Here is a 22,139-nt window from a genome sequence, read left to right as displayed (position 1 = left end):
ATTTTAGGTGCTTCCCATTTTGCAGGCAGAATGCATTGTCCACATAAAAACCGTAGCCACTTTCCCAGGAGCCAGTCAGATTGGCACTGTGTTGTGCTTCCATGAGCCCACACAGTTGGTCAGTTAAAGAACTGATCAAAGGATTGTGTCAAAACCACCCTGAAAACACCTACAATGACACACACACACCCTGCACTCACTCCTTCATTGCTTGAATAAGGCAGCATCACAAATATAACTTTCAGCAAGTTCTAGTAACTCCTTTTTAAAGCACATGATCTTCCATGGTTTCCTTATTTAAAGCGGTATCTCTTCTCTTTCCTTCCACACTACCATCCAAAAAAACAGTGGTCTTTATTAATGTTATGATCCCAGCTGGTGGAACTATTGGATAATTCAGATCCCAGAAAAAAACCTGGCTTAATCAATTGTATACTTAATTAGACAAAATAAAAATTAAGATAGTTCACTGAAACATTTTCAGTGAGACTGCAGAAGTTTTTTTAACAGAAGAACATGAGTTTGTTGCACAAAAGGTAGAAAAGAAAACAAACAAAACTATGTACATTATAGATTACAGTTAAAGATCCCATTCAAACTTGTTTTCCAACAGCGTCTGTTACAGACTCCATTCCACAGAAATTAAATTTCTGTCTTCACTATTAGCTTTTACTTAACTGATTCCTGCCAGTTTCTGTTTCTTGTACTATCGGGACAATTTTACAATTCCTTTCTGGCGTGAATCTTTTTCAGAACTCTGCCAGAACATGTTCTCTTTGGATTTTGTAATTTGGTTGGTCTTTGGTTTGAAACTTTTGATTCTGTTCTTGACAAGGTGAAGGCTGTAAAGTGACTTTAAACTTGAGGACCTCTTGGTTCTTGGATGTCTTTTTCAGAGGACCTTTTGTTTCCGACTGGAACAGGCAACTGTACTATTACCTTATTTGATGTTAATCTCATGTATTTCTTTCTCAGAGGATGTTTGTCCTGTTGAAACATGCAGTACACTTTTTTATGCAGGATCCTGAGTAACTGAGCAAGACAATTTCTTTTTGATCATGGCCTGAATCTGTGGACAAGTGGTCATCTCATCTTCCATCGAATGAAATGCAGCCCACCTTCAATCTGTGAGAAAATCCTTATTCTCAAACTGCCAGCCAATCTGTCCTGAAATATGTGCTGTTGATTTTTCCTTGGAAGATGAAAGAAGTGTTCTACTTGAACTTGCAATTTGTCAACATCTACCTTCATATTAGAGTCTGCCAGAGTGATTTGTGCTCCAGGTTGTGATATTGATCTGAATAACTTTAGTTGAAATCTCATCGAGTGAAGTATGTTGCAAGTTAGTTTTCTTGTCATTTTCAATTTTTTGCAAACTTTGATTCTTGCCATCTACATTTATAGTCTGTTCTGCTGTAACGCATATTTCTTCAACATGAATTGGCTCTAACATGATTGAAGAATTTAGATCATTATTTGTAGAACACGAACTTTCCTTACCTGTATTAACTATAATGCGATTCTGGACCCATTAGTTTAAATGGCACAGCTACTGAGTGATTTTCTTATAATGCAAGATTGCATGAGAATGGAACTTTCGCATTATATCAGAACCGACTGTGCTTAATCAATATTGCAAATGGTGAACATTTCTTCTCATCCATTACAGTCTCTGGTTTCCATACTATTCAGAGTATGAAACAACTCTCTTTTGCTAATATAGCAAACCTCAGTGGGTTCTATCTTTTTGGAATCCATTGTGTCCAGTTATGCCTATGAAATCTCGTATTAGTTGTTCTTTGACTGATTGATCACTACCTGACATTTCCTTTACCAGTGTTTCCTTCAGTGGCTGTTTCTTGAATAGTTGTGGCATGACTGGTTATTTTTGGCCAATTCTCTGTTAACTAACCAGTTAAACTCCATCTGATATCTGAACAAGAGTCCGGTCAAGACATAAATTCATGCTCAAGTGTGAGCAATCTTAGTTGAGAAATGTGTATAAATTCCCTACTGTTCTTGATACCCTTTGTGTCGAAGAGCTTATTATGGCATGCCCTTTTAATCTTGAGAACTCTGACTACATGATGATGACATTCCCCCATTATCGATTTTGGTGAGATATGTTTCTTGGAAAACGCATTGCTTGGGAATCCTACATTCCCTAGAAGTACATTTGCATTCTCTTTATTGTAGCCTGTTGTGCCTCATGAAATTGTTTCTGTGAGTGGCTATGTAATTTTTTACTTCTCTTTAAATGTGACCTTTTCCAATACCTCTTCTGGAAGTGACCTCCTATTATTTTATGGATGAATTTTTAAAAAAATAGCTTGGCCTTCGCTTGTAGCTTCCATGCCCTACAGATGTAACATTGACCATTGGTATCTGCAGTCTGACTTATGCTCTGTCCTGATGTCGTTGATGTTTTTTGAGGGGTTTTGTACTTTAAGAATTGAATAGATTCCGTCAATTCCCTCTACTAAACTTGGTCCTTTCTTCTTGGAAATGACTTGTGAGACATAATCTGTTTTGCTTTTGGACTTGTGCTTCATTCACCATCTGAATACCTTTCCCTAAAATTAAATATTCTTAGGACAGTAATAGATCTGACAAAGTCTGATCAATAATTCTAACAACAGTTCTGCCACTTGTGAATTCTGACTTGTGGTCACCACTGATCTATACAAATCTAAGTTCATTTGTTTATCTGTGGATTCCCCTAGGTGATTAATTATTCTGTTAATTCTTGCTCTTTCAAGTGACTTATTTGTTCCAAGATAAATGTAATTGTCAAAGGTTGGCAGAGCTTAAGAAGTATTTGTTGCTCATTTTATCTTTGGCATGTCATAACATCATCAACTATAGTTCCAAATAAGCATGCAAGTTACTTGCTCAGCTTTGATTATATATTTTAGTATCTGGAAGCAATTTTGTATCTTAAGAATTTTTTTGCCCCAAGATGTCCATTTGCCCATTTATGAAGTTAAATCTTCATGGTAATATTATTTCTGCTGTTGTGACATGCTAACATAAGTATTTATTTTCCTGTAAAATTGGAAGTCTTTTAAACTAACTCAGTGTTGCTTTATTCTTGTGTTTCTGCAGTACAACAATTCTTCCTGTATTGCAGTGAAGGATGAATCCTGCCTTTTTATGAGAGCAATAATTGATTCCTGTTTTTTCATGGACTAATAAATGATTCTTGTTCTCTTAACAAAGTAAGAATTGTGTATGCTGGAAATCAAAAACAAACAATTTGCTGGAGAAACTCAGCAGATTTGGCAGTATATGTGGAGAGAAAGCAGAGTTCTTATTCTCTTAATGCCTTTACTAAATAAATCTGCTCATTAATAGAATGGCCTAGATTATTCACACTGTCTGTAGTGCTGCAAAAGCACATTGTGGGTAGTGCATTGAGATGGATACAATATTGGTTAGCAGGCAGGAAACAGAATAGGAATAAATGGATTTCTTTTCTGAATGGCAGCCAGTGACAACTTGGGATACTGCAGGGACCAGTATTAGGACCCAGCTATCCACAGTAGATGTGAATGATTTAGATGAGGGAAATAAATGTAATATCTCAAAATTTGCAGATGATACAAAGCTGGGTGAAAGGGTGAGCTGTGAGGAGGATGCAGAGATGTTGCAGTGTGATTTGGTCAGGGTGAATGAGTGGGAAAATGCTTGACAGAACTGGTGTAATGTAAGTAAATGGAGGTTATTCACTTTTGTCAGCAAAAAAATGGGAAGGCAGATTATTATTTGAATGACCTATAAATTGAGAGTGGGGAATGCTCAATGAGATCTGGATATCCTTGTGCACGAGTCTCTGAAACAAAGCATGCAGGTGCAGGAGATGGTAAAGAAGGCAAACTGTATGTTGCGTTAGTTTAGAAGAATGAGTGAGACCTCCTAGAAACCTGTACAATTCCAACAGCACTAGATAGGTTAGATGCAAGAATAATGATGGGGGAGTCCAGAATCAAGGGTCATAGTTTAAGGATAAGGGGTAAACCTTCTAGGACTGAGATGAGAATTTTATTCATCCAGAGACTTCACCCTGTGGGATTCACTACCACAGAAAGTGGTTGAGGCCAAAACATTGTGTTTTCAAGGAAGCATATATAGTTCTTAGAGCTAAAGGAATCAAGGCATATTAGGGGAGGGCAAGATTTGGAGTTTGAGCTCAATGGTCAGCCATCAATCATATTGAATAGGGGAGCAGACTCGAGGGGTTGAATGGCTACTCCTGCTCCTATCTCCTATGTTTCTATGTTAGAAATCACTGTTGCCTTTTTTTTGGATGAGACCTGCTGACCTTGACCTTCTGGATTGTAACCTGAGCTACACATTACTTGCCAGAGGATGAAGTGAATTACCAAATTAAATGAATGGCTCCAAACTTTATGGAAAGAAGGCATATTGATTCTTGGAACTCTGGTGACCATACTGTGCACTTTGGGTTGTGAATGTGAATTCCCTGGAGGAAATGCTTTCACCCACTTTGGCAAGCAGTGCAACTGATATATAATGTAACGACATCAGTGGCAACACTTGCTGCTGTTTGTGAAGATGCCAGAAGCAGTACTTCACTTTTGGATAACACTACATCATGCTAAACAGCTTAGAATTAGGCAATTCATAGTGGCTGAGCTGTGCTGAACTGATCAATAATCTTGCTCCTTGAGCTCCTTACTTTGCAATTGGAAATTAAATGCTCAAGAGCTGGAGCTGCTGTTAAATTCTGTCACAACTGACTTAACTCAAGTTCCTGCTTTAAAAAATTACATACCACACCAAAAAGGAGAACTATATTTCTCTTTGAATCTCTCTAATCAGTTTTAAATGACACAAAAGCAGCATTCTCCACTCAAAATATGTAACAACACATCTGTTTCTTATGGAAGTAGTAACTTGTACTAGCCTGAACTGAAATGTGTAAAATACACTCCAATATCACTTTGGTGCATAAAATATCCTCTGACATTCATGTCTGCTCTTCAATATTTGATGCAAGTGTATTTAGTTCTTCGAAGGATTTATGTTTTGTAAGGTACGTAAAAGTTGATGTTGAGTCATGAAAGTTGTCTTTATCATTACCATTACATTACTGTAGCAAAACTGCCATTCAACACCACCTGATGCTGTCTGGCGTGCTGTGTTCTTCCTATCTTCTGCCTGTCTATGTAATTTAATTGCTTTTCCCTTGAAAATGTGGTTGAACTGCTTATATATGCTTTACAAATAATTTAAACAGCCTAAATAAATTAAGGTGAACCATCACTGGTTTTTACATTTGTTTTCAATTGAGTCATTTGACTTCCAAGTAATGTGGCAGAAATTCTCTTGACATTTCTCAATAGATTGGAATCTAATCAAGAAGTCACAGAACCAATTAAACTTTTTTTTTGCTGAATAAGTAGTATTTAGTTTTTGTGAAAATGTTGGATGACAAAGCACTGATTGCAGGTATTTCCCGAGTTACAGTGGATGTGAAAAAATTAACATTTCGATAATTAGTTGCAGAAGTGTACCATAACACACTGATTTATAACTGAACTTGCCAGGGCTAGAAGCTATAATTTGAACTCTGGTTTCTATCTGATGTGCTTGGCATGTAACTGCTCTAGCAGGCTCAATTGATTATATAACACAATCTGGGTAATTATACTATTAATGCAGTTCTAAAAATTTTTGAATGGAGTCTTAAAACTGGCTAGAGTTTGTTATAGTAGACTCATTTTGAAATTCCCAATCTGAATGTTTCCTATAATGCACAATGTAAGTCGAGGGCAGCCTTTAATACCAGTCCAGGGGCTTGGGCACATTCAGTTAACTGCTTTGGTTGGTCAGAGTCAGGATGTTCTCCCACATGAGGAGGGAGGGGCCAAATGTCGGGCAGGACTGTTTTCCTCCTGCAGTAAGAGACAGGTGATTTATGACAAAGAAAGTGGGTGGTATAACTGTTACTTTGGGACAGGTGGGGTCACCCAAATACAGAGCACAGTTAGTTGTGCCAGGGTTTGAAATGGGTGACAGCAAGCGAGGGAAGATTTGTGGGATTGTGAGAGTAGTAGAACATGTACCCTTGGTGGGAGATGGGAGAGAGAGAGTGACTGTGAAGTAGTGGAGAGAAGAGTGTGTGGAGGAGTGAAGGTGGTCATTGATCATTTTAAATTGCTGCATATTCCTCCAGGTATCAGAGACTGCACTGCTCCATTGGTAGTTTTGGACTAACTGTGTGGTTTCTCTGTTGGTCCTAGGGGGAGAGGATGTTCCACCAATGCACTATCCCATTCAGCAGAACCTCCAGATCCCCACTTCAAAGTGGGGCAACAAATTTCTCTTGTCTTTCACATTCAGGGCAAATGTCAGGAATTGTGCAGGGCAGCTCTGGACTGACTGTCCTTGACCAGGTGCACTTTAGCCTTTTAAAAATAATGCCAGTTAATTCAAGGATATCGCTGAGTGGTTAGTTGTTCTGGGCACTACAGGTGGTAAAATGGAGATAGAATCTGATGAGGGGTAGATGATAAATGAAGTGTATTTGGCAAGATGTGGTGAGAAAACACACCAGGTTTTGTGATGAAAAGCCCTCCAAAAGGCTCTGTTCAAATCACACTTAGCCACAAAAAGTAAGATTCATCCCAATGTTTCGACCGAAGAAGTATTCCTATTCCTGATGAAGGGCTTTTGCCCGAAACATCGATTTTCCTGCTCCTTGGATGCTGCCTGACCTGGTGTGCTTTTCCAGCACCACTCTAATCTGGACTCTGGTTTCCAGCATCTGCAGTCCTTGTTTTTACCTAATAAGCAGTTTGTCAATATTGTTTAAGTAATAGCATCATGTAATCTGACAAATTTGTAGGAATTTATTAAAGTAAGTTATTCCCATTTTCTTAAATATTCAGTTCCCAAATTGAAAAACAATAATAGATTGTACAAACAAAATTATTCCAGATTTGGATCTGAAAAATGACTTTTCTTTTATTGAGCCATATTATCTCCAATCCTAAAATATGTGGTTACTGTACATCTCATCTTAAGATGATAAGAAACAGCATGAGTTCATTCAGCCCTTCGACCCTGCCATTCAAAAGAATCATAGTCCCCACAACCCATAACTCCCTTGTCAATTACAAGTCTGTCTAACTCAGCCCTAACTATATTCAATGATCCATTCTCTACATCTATGAATTGTTTAAATTCTTGTGGGATGTAATTTGGCTTCACTCCATCTTTGCATTGGTCACTAGCCAGCTTCAGATTGGGTTGTTTTTCATCTAAAAATAGGATTGTTCTCCATTTGTACTGGGATATTTCAAAGTGGAACTTCATTCACTCCATTTTAAATTTGCTTTTTCATGCGCAGGCTAAAGCTTAAAAAACACAGGAATATTCAAATGGATCTTTAAATTTGCTGCACAAAGTAACTTTAATGAGCCTTATTTATTTCAAACTATTTTACAATATCCTGTACATCTCTTAAACTAACCTACATGGACTGTCTCAAGTCTAGCAAGCAATTTTGCTGGACCAGCAATGGCAACCATGTAAGGTCTTCAAATCACCTTGACTGTGCAGCTATAAATGCAACGATACCTTTGTCACAGTTGTACGAGTAGGGCAAATCTAGTCCGGCTCATGCCACAGGATATTGTGATGGCATTGAAACTTAGCCAAATTGTTCTTTATCTTGAATACTGTGGTGGAACCATACCATTTTACAGTTAGTTTACTGTGTTATTACCACTTGTCACATGAACTTTGAAGATTGGTCTGCACTAAAAAAGATCTCCTTTCATTGAACTGAATAATCTCTATAGAGTTGTGTAGAAGATATTAATTCTATCTGTGTGTTAATTAAAAAATACAGGGGAATATATGCATTTAGGTCCAGCTTCCAACTCTATCTCGTATGAATAAACAGTCTTTGTTAAATCTAGATAACTCATCTTTAATGAAGATCAGTTACCGTAGCAAATGTGATGAACAGTTTATGAAATGTATTGGGGTCTGTCTTCTGCTTCAATCTTTCTTCTGACTTGTTCTTTTTTAAACTGACGTTGAGTAAGTAGGTCTCCCTTTTCTGTTACTCCTCCCACTGTTTTAGGATCCCAACTAGTTCAGTACCCAATTCTTCCACCATTTGTTCCAAATATATGTTTAAACCTTTTGCTTCTTTTGCTCTGCTTTTTGTGTTTCTAATGTTCTGGTTTCCCTTACATATTTGGTTTAAAGATGATCCATTAATGTGGCTACATTTGTGCATTTCTTTAACTTCTGAGACTGTTTGGGTTTCGAGTTTATGGCTGCAGGTACTCTCTGCCTGTAATTGTTCAAGTTTTATAACTGGCTTTCCTTGCCAGTCTCTCTTGCCAGGTTTTTAAAAAATGCTTCTTTTTGCTTAATGTTTTGACCATCCTTAATTGGCAATTCACCATTGTCTAGTGAGAAATTTATCACACTGCTTTTCAAAAGCATAAAAAAGGACTAGATGATCCTAATGTTAGGATAAGCATTGGAAGATTTCTCTTCTAATTCTGCCACAAATCTCACCATAGTCCAGATCACTCAGGACCCTATGAGATTCTGCCCGTTATGATTTATACACTGTATTTAAATATATTGGGCTGAATCTTCTAGGACTTTGCATGATGTGGGCTATGGTAAGAAATGTGGCAGAATTGTACAAGAATTCCACAGAGGTGCATAGTACATCGAACAGGTCTATCTTGATGTCAGTGTAAATTGGTGGTGGGATGGTAAGCTTTCCACTAATTGGAGTCATACCTGACACTTAGGAAGGCGCTTGTGGTTCTTGAAGGTTAGCTATATCAGCTCCAGGACATCTCTGCAGGAATTCCTGAGGATAGTCCGAGGTCCAACCGTCTTTGGCTGCTTCAACAATGACCTCCCCTCCATCATAAGGTCAGAAATTGGGATGTGTGCTGATGATTGCACAATTTTCAGCACTACTCGTGACTCCTCAGATACTGAAAGAGGCAATGTCCAAATGCAGCAAGACCTGGAAAATATCCAAGCTGGGGCAGACAATTGGCAAGTTTTGTACATCTCCAGCAAGAAAGAATCTGGCCACTGCCCTGACATTCAATGACTTTGCCATTATTAAATTCCCCACTATAAACAACTTGGGGTCACCACTGACTAGAAACTGAACCAGATGAGCTATACAAATACTGTGGCTATAAGAGCAACTCAAAGGCTGTAAGCCCTACAGCAGTAACTCACGCCCTGACACCCCAGAGCCTGTCTACTATCTGAGGCACAAGTCTGGAGTGTGATGAAATACTCCCTACTTGCCTGGATAAGTGCAGCACCAACAGCACTCAAGAAGCTTGACACTAACCAAGACAAATTAACCTGCTTAATTGGCACCCCATACACAAACATTCAACACCCCACCCATCCTTGCCTCAATGACACTGAATAGCTGCAAGATGCAGAAATTCAACAAGGCTCCTAGGACAGCACCTTCCAGACCCATGATCACTACTATCTAGAAGGGCAAAGATGACATACATAGGAACACCACTTCCTTCCAAGTCTTGAAATATATCTCTATTCCTTCAGTGTCACTGAGTCAAAATCCTAGAACTCCCTCCCTAATGGTGTGTGGGTCGACCTATAGCAAATGGACTGCAGCCATTCAAGAGGACGGCTCAAAACAATTTTCTCAAGGGTAACAAGGATGGAAAATAAATGCTGACCCAGCCAATGATGCCACATGAATAAAATGCACCCAAGGAACCTCGTTGTTATCTTAATTTTTAATGCGAAGTTGTACCTATCAAGGCTAGAAAACGATCACATGGATTTCAAACATTGAGAGTGCATGTGAACAGTTAGTCAATATCCTTTTCACTAATCTTAATCTATTAGGCATTACCATCTAATTTATCTTGTTAGTCCCGATTTTAAGTGTTTGCATTTTTTTCTGTTATTTGACTCTCTACTATGAAAAGCAAAACTCTGTCTTGATCAACTTTCTCAATCTCACTCAAAATATCTGAACTGCTAGTCTGGAATGTAATGATTAAGAGCAGATTTTATTAATTATTGTGATTTCCTGCTCATGGTGAATGTTCCTTTGACCTAGATAGTGAATGTTGCAAGTTGCTATTGCAAAATATATTTCATTCTTTTTGTCTCTGAATGTTTTTGAATTTCTCCAGCCTTGTGCTGAATATTGTGGGGCAAACGTCCTATTGTTGCACATGGAAATGTATTAGAAAAAGTTTTTTTTTCAATGAAGGAGTAAACAATTTTTTTGAGATGTTCTGTTGTTGTGGGTTGGAGTTGGCATTTTTTAATCCAAAAAAAAATATTGATTTTGATAATTTACTTATGAGAGATTTGGTTTTCCAAATGTTCTCAAATTTTCCATAGGTAGTATTGTAGTTTTCAAAATTGGAAATTATAGTTTTGAGAAGAGATCCCTGTTGTCTTGATTTAACCCATCTGATTTTATTTTGTTAGAATAGTTGCTGAAAAAAAACACATCATGGAAATGGAGAAAAAGTCAAACTGGCATAAATGTTAACACAAATATTCATAAGAAAATAGGCAGGGATACAGTTTATGCATTACATGCTGTTGCATAAAAGGGTACACAAACAGGAGGCTGGAAAAACACAGCAAGTCAGGCAACATCAGAGTTTTAGAAGTTGACATTTTGGATATAACCCTTCTTCAGGAATGGAGGAGGAGTAGAGGAAACTTGATAAAATTGGGGTAGGGTTTTGGCTGGTGAGGTCTTGATAGGTGAAGACAGGTGGTGGGTGTGACCAGATTGGTCGTTGGGAGGGTATAATCCAGTTGGTAACTGAAACTAAGAGTGGTTACGTGGAATGGAAGGGAGGAGTCAGGGGATGGGTGGAAAGACTATTTGTAATTGGAGAACTCAATATTGGGCTGTAGGTTACACTGTGGTCTGATTCTGTGAATGACATCTGTCTTCTACTCACTATCTATTTCAGACTTAATGACAATAATCATACAGTACAGAGCATGGGGGGTAAACAAATGAAGGAAAATAGGACATATTTATGGAAGCAATGAAGTTCTGGCAACAGCAACAGCATGTCCAATACTCATTAGTCCTATAATTCCATTAGAGATAGTGTAGATTGCATTGGAGAAAATCAATTTGCACATTACAACTGGCTTGTTAAACTACTCTTAATGAAGAACATTATTTTGGTGGAACTTAAATTTTTTTAAATGGTGATTAAAATTTTCTCAGTTATTTAAAACAGGATCGCTATTATTCCTAAATCTAGTTTAATTATCTACAAGTTATGAAGTGGAGGTGCTGGGGTAGACAAAGTTAAAAATCACACAACATCAGGTTATAGTCCAACAGCTGCAGTGGTCCGGAAGCTTGTACTTCCAAATAAATTTTGTTGGGCTGTCACCTCGTGTTGTGATTTTTAACTTTATTTGCAAGTTGTTTCTATTTTGAAGTGTGGAACTATTGAAAATTTGACAAGTGATACATTTGCACTTGCTGATTTTCATTACAGATCAGCCTGGGGACAAGTAAGTCAAGGCATTAATTCCACGAACAGTCAAACTGCCAGTCGCATGCAAAAACAAAAATTGCTGGAAAAGCTTAGCATGTCTGGCACATCTGTGAAGAGAACTAGTCTGGAGAAGGGTCACCTGACCCAAAATATTAACTCTGATTTCTCTCCACAGATGCTGCCAGATCTGAGCTTTTCAGGTAATTTTTGTGCTTTTTTTTTGATTTCCAACATCCATAGTTTTTTTTTTGTTTTTATTTGCCAGTAGTATGCATTGTTTTGGTGTTTGAATGGAAAATAGCCACTTGAATAGGATGCTGGAGGGCTGCTGGCACCTAATCCCATGATATGTCTCATTAAGGAAAGTGTGACAAAATATTGTTGTGCTTTTACTAAATTTTATGTCATTATAATTTTCAAATATTTGAAGACATTGATTAAATTCCCTAGTTTTGAACACCTATCGCACAGGTCTGGATAATAATTACATCCTATTGATAGCCGAGAAAGTGGATCAAGAATTGTATGTATTAATGTTGTGTAGATTAACATTTAACATTAATTAAGAGATGGCATGTTCCCCAAAATCACTCAAGATAGACACGGGAATCCAATATTTTTGCCTAATCTTCAGTTGAGGCATGTTGGACAATCAACTTGTGGTGAACAATGTGACCTGGTAACACTGTCCACATTTGAGAGTTTTACATTTCAGATAATTTATGACCCAATTAGAAAGTATGATTTGGTTATTTACACTCTACAGATCTGGTTCCTGGTTTTGATGTAAATGACAACAGTCAATATTAAGCTAAGTTAAATCTGCAAGTTAATGCAGCAATGGAGGTTGTCCTGAGCAGCATTTTTCCTTTAAATTGTAGCATTGGTCTTTTTGAGTCACAGAACAGGCTTGAGGAACTGAATTTTATCACTTTCTCTGAAACTTTGTGGTCATAATTTAGATAATATGGAAATGGAAAGACTTTGTTTATATGAAATTTAACAATAAAATTAGATAAAGACTTGTAGCCAGTTTTGGATGTTTCCAATGTCCAAAAGTTGAAAGGGTCTTTTTATTTTTGAAAACCTAAACACCAGCCTTTCTTTCCTGATGTGTAGCTCAAAAGTAATAGAAGCCTGTATGAATGTGAGACATTGATTCATGAGCTCTCAAGTTGTGAGCACACACTTTTTCTTTTGAGCTAAACAACAAACCAGCTTTACAGAGCATGTACACTTAATCAATGCTATACACATATTCTAATTTGACAGACTAAAATAAAATTAGTGTTTGTGTATTTTCTATCACCTTTATCATATTTTTCAATTTGCTGTCTCTCTTTCTCTGACTCGGCTGCATGCACTCCCTTTCTTTTTCTCTCGCTGTCTCTCTCAGTCCTCCTACCTACGTGAATATTTACATTAAATGTTGTTCTCATGGGATAATGACTCTGTTCCTAGGATAAAGGAAACAAATCGAGCATGCAAATTCTTGGAATCCAGTTTGAGTTCTGACAAAAGAGTAAAGGAGCTTCTCTTCCTGTCACTAAATTAACGTCATTTGCTTTTGCATTTTCTTCCAACTTTGTAATATATATTGCATGTGACATTTTAACCAGCTTATTACTCTCATAATATTACAAGGAGCTCTTATTGTATGAAGCAAACAAAGGACTGTGATTCAAACGTAGTTAGATTAAAACACAAACTGAAGAAAACAACTGTTATACAAATTAACTTTCCCAAACTAAGCTGACGCCTGAAAACACATACACTACCCACACTGGTGAGCTAGATTGAGCTGCAGGATCCAATTCACGGAGCTCCATGGGTACTCAGGGTCTTCTTAATACAAAGGAGGACCTTGCCATCTGAAATAACTGCACAGAGGCTGGTATCCATCATCAGGTCATCTTTTATTTACATGGGCTGAGACTCGCCAGCTTCAAGCCAGTCAATCCAGAATCTTAAAATCTCATGGCCATGGTTCCAATCACCAAACCACCTTTGCCTGCTGAATCTTTGCTGAAGGAATGACTGCCAGGTATCCCTTTATATTCCCCCCTTTCCTGAGCCCTTCTGGAATGTTCTCTGACTTCAGCCAATGGAGTCACAGCACCCAATGAGGGTAGACCAAGTGTATCCACCCCCTTTCCAAGGTATGATTACTCCATGTTACCAAGGTTTCTAGCTGAATCTGGGGAATACACAAATATGATATCTCTCCCTAATGTTTTGACTGAGTACCTCTAATGAGTTTTAGAACATAGTGACTTCCTTTGGTCTGGGCTGATACTTGTTTGTTTTTGACCTGTGTAACTTTGGCTGTTCACATTCCATCAGGCCTTGCTTGCAGAAATTGTTTATATTGGGCCTCGTTGCTTACACTGCTGGTAATATGGCCACATATATTTTCTTTGTTCAGTTCTTCTGATTCCCCACTTGACTGCAGGTCTTTGTGATCTCAGAAATATTATTCCATCTTGGAAATGTTCAGTGTTTTTGGGTGGGTTCTTTAAAATGTGAGGTAATAAAAAAGTTAGCTTTCTTGAATCCAGAGTCAAATGTGGAAACAGAATTGCAGGTGCAGGCAAGGAATGGGATCTAACCAATGTTTTGTATAAATTCAAGATTACTACTTTATACATATTGTACCCGATGCTTCTATTAGATTGAATGAATCTTAAAGCAATTGAGTTTCAAATTGCTTTATCTACATGCCCTCTCAATAAAATTTATTGCAGCCTTCAAATTATGTATTTTTACTGCAAGGCTTTTTTTCATTAATAAGTAGCTGGATGATGTTTTTTAAACTGATTTAATATTTTATATTCATGACTGGTACAAATTTAAAACAGTTTATTGCACATACGGGCAGGCTGATTATGCCATTATCACTTTGTTATTTTTATTGTAGTTCAAAGGTTTACTTTTGATGCCCCTTGGCATTCTTACATGCCTACTCTGTTGAATGCTGAAATTTAAAATGTTTTGCTTTTGCATTGCAGTTTTATTTCCTTACACCAGCCAGCTTGCGAAGTTGGCAACATTTTGGGAAATTTTCAGTCAGGCTTGGTTCCTAGAAGCTGAAAAAGCTTTGCCGAAGATCAGATGTTTTCAACACATTGACAGTGTTTCTTTCCTTTAAAAAAGAAATGAGTTTGAATATTCGTTAGTCAGCACCTCTTTACATTTTAAAACAAATAATCCTGGTAGATCATTTTACATAAAACTTAAATTTGTTATGTGAAGAGCACATGATGTTTTAATGGTCTTGATCATTTTTGTTGAATGCTTTAATCACCCTTCACCCTGTATTTCCTCCAATCACTTTAGGTCACCATTTGTTCAATTTCTCACTTATTTTTCTTTTCTCTGGCAGTAGGGATTGGTTAGCTCAGTTGGCTGGTTTGCAGTGCATTGTGATGCCAGCAGTATGGATTCAATTCCTGCACTGGCTGAGGTCACTGTGAAGGTCTCTCCTTCTCAACCTCCCTCCTTGCCTGAGGCATACTGACCCTCAGATTTAAACACCACCAATCATTTCTCTCTAATGAGAGAGCAGTCTATAGTCCAGTTAGGCCACGGCAGCTTTTTACATAGCAGAGTGATTTCCTGATCTTTTCATTTCTCTGTTTTCTTCTTGGTGATTTTCTTTCTCTCTGTAATAGGTATTCAAAAGCTGAAGGAAACAGTGAATCTCACAAAATCTGAACTGAGGAACTACTAATCCTCTGATCTAGACAATGATCCGCACAGTTCATAGTCAACTGCTCCTGTTTCCATGAAACAAAAGTTACATTATGTAAATTTACACTCTGATCAAGCTATGATTATTTTTAAAGTGAAATCTATTCTGTGATGTGATTTGGGCTTGGATCAGTCTGAGATTTCCCAGCAAGAGCAAGTTCACAATAATCCCGAAAATGGATTTTACTGACGGAATACAACATCCTTCCTTCCTTGCTGAAACTCCCTTGTGTGATAGTTCTTGTATATCACTACTTTTTGACACAAATAAGACTATGGAGGTTGTATTAAAAGAAGACCTTTTCTTTTAAAATTAATGAGACGCTGTTCAGTGTACACATGTTGACGCATTATGGAGTAAGTCTATTAGTTATTAATATCTTATTTTTCAAATAAACAAATTTCTTAATTGTCATCTCTTTAATTTATTTCAAACTTTTTCTTTTTATGCCTAACACTAGTGTGGAGCTTTGCACATATTGAGAGGAACAATTTGGGTTTAGGTTATTTATACAACTTAACTCCTGTGGTAACTGGTGGAATCAACAGCTAATTATTAACTTGATGCTGCAGGGAACTTGCAAGCGTAATAGAACCTTTGCAGCTGTTTCAGTTCAGTTGCATGGCATTGAAAAGTATTTTAAAACCAAGAATGACTGCTGTCCACCCACATGCATGAATCTGGAGACAGTTCACATTTAAAATAGATTACCCACTTTTATCTGTGCAGGAGGAATGTCTGCCTGTGTACAAATGCTCTGTAGTGGTTCCATAATGAATGTTACTCAGAATGGAATTTTTATAAATTACAGCTGTTTATTTTACACAAGCTGCAACTTTGATTATATATACATGTAAATCACTTTTCCACTTCTGTTCTTTCTTATAAAAATAAGACTTGTTACCAAATAATCCTAGTCATTGATTTCATTTCCGTTTCAAATAACAATACAATGTTGCATAACATGAAGATAGTGTTACTGTCTTCATATTGACAAAGAACTGTTTTGAAGGAAATAGCAAAAAATTGCATTCTTTTAGTATCTTAAACGAGCAAAATGTTTCACGAGAGGGTAATCAGACAAAGTTTGACATAAGCAGCTATTAGGACAGGTGACCGAAAAATGATATTCAGAGGTGAATTTTAAGAAACATTTTGAGAGGGGTACAGCAATCGATAGATCTAGCGGGGAGAATCTAAAACTTTGGCAGCTGAAAGCACAGCGTCCACAGGATTGGTACTGACACAGATTTGCATCATTCAGCCCAAGGATGAACATTTTTAGAGTCTTTTCATTACATACATCTCAGCAGGTTAATGGTTACGAGTTTTGCAACGTTGGCCGGAACTAAGTTGTATGGACCTGGACCATAGTGACTTATTTTCTAGTTGTCAGCTGAATTGTTAGTTGATAATACTTGAGCTGTTTTGTCTTTTCTTTGACTTTGGTTTTTAAAATCTTTCCTGTGTTGTAAACTCTGGGCCTCCAGTCAGTTTGTGCAGGTTTTCGAGTGTGACCTACCTGTCTGGAATTCTATGTTCTCCTGTTTTAGCTGTCCAAAGTGAAGCAAAAGGATTCCACTGGGGAGACAACACTGTAGGCATAATCCAAAGGTGCATGCCAATCCTCTGGAGCCATGGATTTAACTCCCACTTTCACAGCTTGTAGAATTTATATCAATTCATGAATTCTGGAATTGAAAACCAGTCTCATGATACAATCATCAATTGCCGTAAAACCTATCTGATTCACTCATACCATTTTAAGGAAGGAAATTTACATCTGCAATTTTTTTTTCTCTCTAATCCTCATTTTTTCTGGCCAACATATGATTCTAGATCCATTGCAACCTTCCCTCTAATTTTTGTTTTCTTCTAGATAGAGCTCCAAGGCCTACAAGTGACAGCATCTTCCAAAACCAGAAGTAGATGCTGATCAGAGTGCATGGCTTAGTGGGAGTGTTGATCCAAAGTAATGTGATTGATTCTTAATTGCCTTCTGAAATGACTTAGTCAGCCACTCAGTTAGAGACATAGAGATGTACAATCTGGAAACAGACCCTTCGGTCCAACCTGTCCATGCCAACCAGATATCCCAACCCAATCTAGTCCCACCTGGCAACACCAGGCTCATATCCCTCCAAACCCTTCCTATTCATATACCCATCCAGATGCCTTTTAAATGTTGCAATTGTAATAGCTTCCATCACTTCCTCTGGCAGGTCATTCTATACACGTACCACCCTCTGCGTGAAAAAGTTGCCCCCCTCAGCCTAAACCGATGCCCTCTAGTTCTGGACTCCCCTCACCCCAGGGAAGAGACTTTGTCTATTTATCCTATCCATGCCCCTCATGATTTTATAAACCTTGATAAGATCACCCCTCAGCCTATGACGCTCCAGGGAAAACAGCCCCAGCATACTCAACCTCTCCCTATAGCTCAAATCCTCCAACCCTGACAACATCCTTGTAAATCTTTCCTGAACACTTTCAAGTTTCACAATATCCTTCTGATAGGATGGAGACCAGAATTGCACACAATATTCCAAAAGTGGCATAACCAATGTCCTGTACAGCTGCAACGTGACATCCCAATTCCTGTACTCAATACTTTGTCCAATAAAAGAAAGCATACCAAACGTCTTCTTCACTATCATGTCTACCTAAGACTCCAATTTCAAGGAGCTATGAACTCCACTCCAAGGTCTCTTTGTTAAGCAATACTCCCTAGGATCTTACCGTTAAGTGTATTAGTCCGGCTAAAGTTTTCATTCCAAAATGCAGCATATTGCATTTATCTAAATTAAATTCCATCTGCCACTCCTCAGCCCATTGGCCCATCTGATTACGATCCCGTTGTAATCTGAGGTAACCTTCTTCGCTGTCTCCAATTTTGGTGTCATCTACAAACTTACTAACTATACCTCCTATGTTTATATCCAAATCATGTATATAACTGACGAAAAATAGTGGACCCAGCACCATCCTTGTGGCACTCCATTGGTCACAGGCCTCCAGTCTGAAAAACAACCCTCCACCACCACCCTCTGTCTTCTACCTTTGAGTCAGTTCTGTATCCAAATGGCTAGTTCTTCCTGTATTCCATAAGGTCTAACCTTGCTAACCAATCTCCCATGAGGAATCTTGTCGAATGCCTTACTGAAGTCCATATAGATCAGGTCTACCGCTCTGCCCTTATCAATCTTCTTTGTTACTTCTTCAAAAAACTCTATTAAGTTTGTGAGACACGATTTCCCATGCACAAAGCCATGCTGACTATTCCTAATCAGTCGTTGCCTTTCCAAATACATATACATCCTGTCCCTCAGGATTCCCACCAGCAATTTGCCCACCACCAGCGTCAGGCTCATTAGTCTATAGTTCGTTGACTTGTCCTTACCATCTTTCTTAGATAGTGGTACCACATTAGCCAAACTCCAGTCTTCCGGCACCTCACCTGTTACTATTGATGATGATACAAATATATCAACAACGGACCCAGCAATTACTTCCCTAGCTTCCCACAGAGTTCTAGAGTACAGCTGATCAGGTCCTGGGGATTTATCCACTTTTATGTGTTTCAAAGCATCAGCACTTCCTCCTCTGTAATATGGACATCGCCATCTATTTCCCTACGTTCTATATCTTCCATGTCATTTTCCACAGTAAACACTGATGCATAATTCTCGTTTAGTATCTTCCCTATCTCCTGCGGCTCCACACAAAGGCCGCCTTGCTGATCTTTATGGGGCCCTATTCTCTCCCAAGTTACCCTTTTGTCCTTAATATATTTGTAAAAGACGTTTGGATTCTTCTTGATCTTATTTGCCAAAGCTATCTCATGTCCCCTTTTTGCCCTCCTGATTTCCCTCTTAAGTATACTCCTATTGTTTTTATTCTCTTCTAAGGATTCACTCGATCTGTCCTGTCTATACCTGACATATGCTTCCTTCTTTTTCTTAACCAAACCCTTATTTTCTCATCCAGCATTCTTTACACCTATGAGCCTTTCCTTTCACCCTAACAGGAATATACTATCTCTGGATTCTCGTTATCTCATTTCTGAAGACTTCCTATTTTTCAGCCATCCCTTTACCTGCGAACGTCTGCCCCCAGTCAGCTTTTGAGAGTTCTTGATTGAAACTGTCAAAATTAGCCTTCCCCCAATTTAGAACTTGAACTTTTAGATCTGGTCTATCCTTTTCCATCACTATTTTAAAAGTAATAGAATTATGGTCGCTGGCCCCCAAGTGCTCCCCCACTGACACCTCAGTCACCTGCCTTGTCTTATTTCTCTAGAGTAGGTCAAGTTTTGCACCTTCTCTAGTAGGTACATCCACATACCGAATCAGAAAAATTTCTTGTACACACTTAACAAATTCCTCTCCATCTAAACCCTTAAGACTATGGCAGTCCAAGTCTATGTTTGGAAAGTTAAGATCCCCCTACCATAACTACCCTATATCTCTTCCTGTGTCGTTGGTTCCAATGTGTACAATGACCTGGGCCCTCTCCCCTTGAGAACATTCTGCACCCTCTCTGAGACATCCTTGACCTGCCACCAAGGAGGCAACACACCATTCTGATTTTTCACTGCCAGCCACAGAAACGTCTATCTGTGCCACTGTCTAGAGAGTCCCCAAACACAATTTATTTCTTGGAACCCGACATAACCCTCATTGCATTAGAGCCAGTCTCAGTACCAGAAACTTGGCTGTTCACGCTACATTCCCCTGAGATCCACCATCCCCATCATTTTCCAAAACAGAATACTTGTTTGAAATGGGGATAGCCACAAAAGACTCCTGTACTACTTGCTTACCTCTCTCACCTTTCCTGGAGCTAATCCATTTATATGACTGTATCTGCGGCTTTTCTCCCTTCCTATAACTGCCATCCATCACACCCCCTACCTCTTGTAAATTCATTATTGCCTCTAACTGTCTCTCCAACTAATCCATTCGATCTGATAGGATTCGCAACTAATGGCATTTATTGCAGATATAATCCTCAGTAACACGTAAACTCTTCCTCAACTCCCACATCCGACAAGACGAGCGTATCACTCTACTGAGAACCATACTTGCTTCTTTCAATCTGCAGACCCAGAAAATAGCACTCTCTTATTCCTCTTTAAAACATTGCTCCAGGCTAACTTAATACTTATGGCTTATATTTTTAAGTTTAATCCAGAGACATATCTCAATAAAGCATATAAATAATGAAGAACGCACTCTACTTCTGCAGACTTACAGCAAAGCCACACTTAAAGCTATTAAACTTATTTGTTTCTGTGCTGTGACCTCTCCCAAATAGGTTCCTCCAAGATCAGTTGTGAATTTCAGTTTGTTAACTTTCCTGGATGCACACCGATGTCCAGCGATACATGAATTCAACAGCAAAGGCAGTCCCATGAAAGAATATTTTTAAAAATATTCTAACCTAGTATTGATCTGGGACCAAACAAAACTTTCACTCAGGCCAAAGAAAGGCTCAGGCCCTAGAAATTGGTTAACTTTCAAGGTGGTTTTGATGTACACAAGATTAAAACCCTATCATGAACATGTATTGTATTCACAAGTACAGGTAAAATACCCATCAGAACCTGGAGAATCAGAAGTAACACCAAAATACATCCATTCTATGTTTATTTTCAATGGCACATCTACTATTTCATAATGTACAAAGAACCCCAGCACTACAAGCTATTACATTATAAAATGACCCAAATCAGCATATAACACCTGGGTACTCTGACATGAAACCACTAGGAAACTAGGCCCAATAATGTTTCTGTCAATTTTTTTCCACTTCATTTGTTTATCATAATCTTCCTTCCAGACTTAACACTTTTTTTAAACATCTAGAGATTAATGCTGACTGTACGACTGTTGTCTAAACCCAATCCGAAACCCATGATGTTCCTTATTGTAGTGCGAACATATTGTGACCTACACTATTGTACAAAGCCTTGTCCTAAAATGTGTATTAGAAATTTTTGGTGAACTCTAAGTATTCCTGGTCTCAGCATCAGAGATTGCTCTTTAAATTGTATTTGTTTTCCCTCGATTGAGTTTATTTTTACTGCACCATATTGAATTATATAACCCAGTGGTCATTTTCAGATATCACTCATCATGTGCATCCTTTAGCATAGGTCATGTGTGTCCTCAAAACCATTTCTCCCTCTGCCAGAAGTCCAATACAAGAACACTGGTCGAGTGAGATCAATTGTAAATGAATTAACTCCTTTTTGTTCACTCAGTAAATGAACAAATAAAGTTTATAACTGAATTTCAGTTTATTCTTCTCCTTGTCGTACTCAAAAGAATGAGGTCCATCACATTATTCCTGTTATTGGCATAAATTTAGTTTATTGCCTGAAAATATTTCAAAACATGTCAACACTAGCCCCATGAAGGAGCTCCGATCCAATGTTTTGTCCTTTTTTTTTCCCTTTTAGCTGTTAGGAAACTGAAGATTTTACCTCTGATCTGCCTCTGACATTCCCCAGATAAATCGCATTTGGCTACATCAACAACCTGTTAACCTGGTCACCTCGTTTACATAAACACCTTTTGTAGTCTGTTCAGTTGAGGTTCATACTGTGCTTTACTTCAGCAATATTCTCACAAATATTGGAATGCTATTGTTTAATAATGTTAATAACATTTAGTTAGTCTCACATAGGATTTCTTCAGTCCCCTTGTCTATCTCTAGATGTTAACATTTCCAATTCAGACTCCTGAACGATTGACAACTTGTTCATGTGCTTTTTATTTGGTATTTAACACAACCTCATCATTGAATGTCGTAGTATTGTTATTACTTAACCCTTA

The 22,139-nt window shown here is 38.1% G+C and overlaps 1 protein-coding gene across 7 annotated transcripts in view; it reads left to right on the top strand.

Moving 5' to 3' along the window:
- LOC122561761 (plexin-B2-like) overlaps positions 1–22,139 on the top strand; it is a 261,412-nt gene that overhangs the window by 111,269 nt on the left and 128,004 nt on the right. For 4 of the 7 annotated variants that reach the window (XM_043713877.1, XM_043713876.1, XM_043713882.1 and 1 more), the window contains exon 3: positions 11,725–11,749. The exons of the other annotated variants lie outside the window; for them this stretch is intronic. In XM_043713877.1, the coding sequence (XP_043569812.1) occupies positions 11,725–11,749 (25 nt within the window). The remainder of the gene's footprint in view (positions 1–11,724; positions 11,750–22,139) is intronic. 7 annotated transcript variants of the gene reach the window in all.

Source organism: Chiloscyllium plagiosum, chromosome 23, assembly GCF_004010195.1.
Source record: "Chiloscyllium plagiosum isolate BGI_BamShark_2017 chromosome 23, ASM401019v2, whole genome shotgun sequence".
Lineage (NCBI taxonomy): Eukaryota > Metazoa > Chordata > Chondrichthyes > Orectolobiformes > Hemiscylliidae > Chiloscyllium > Chiloscyllium plagiosum.
The sequence above is the reverse complement of the archived record's forward strand: the minus strand, read 5'-3'. Positions and strand labels throughout refer to the sequence as shown.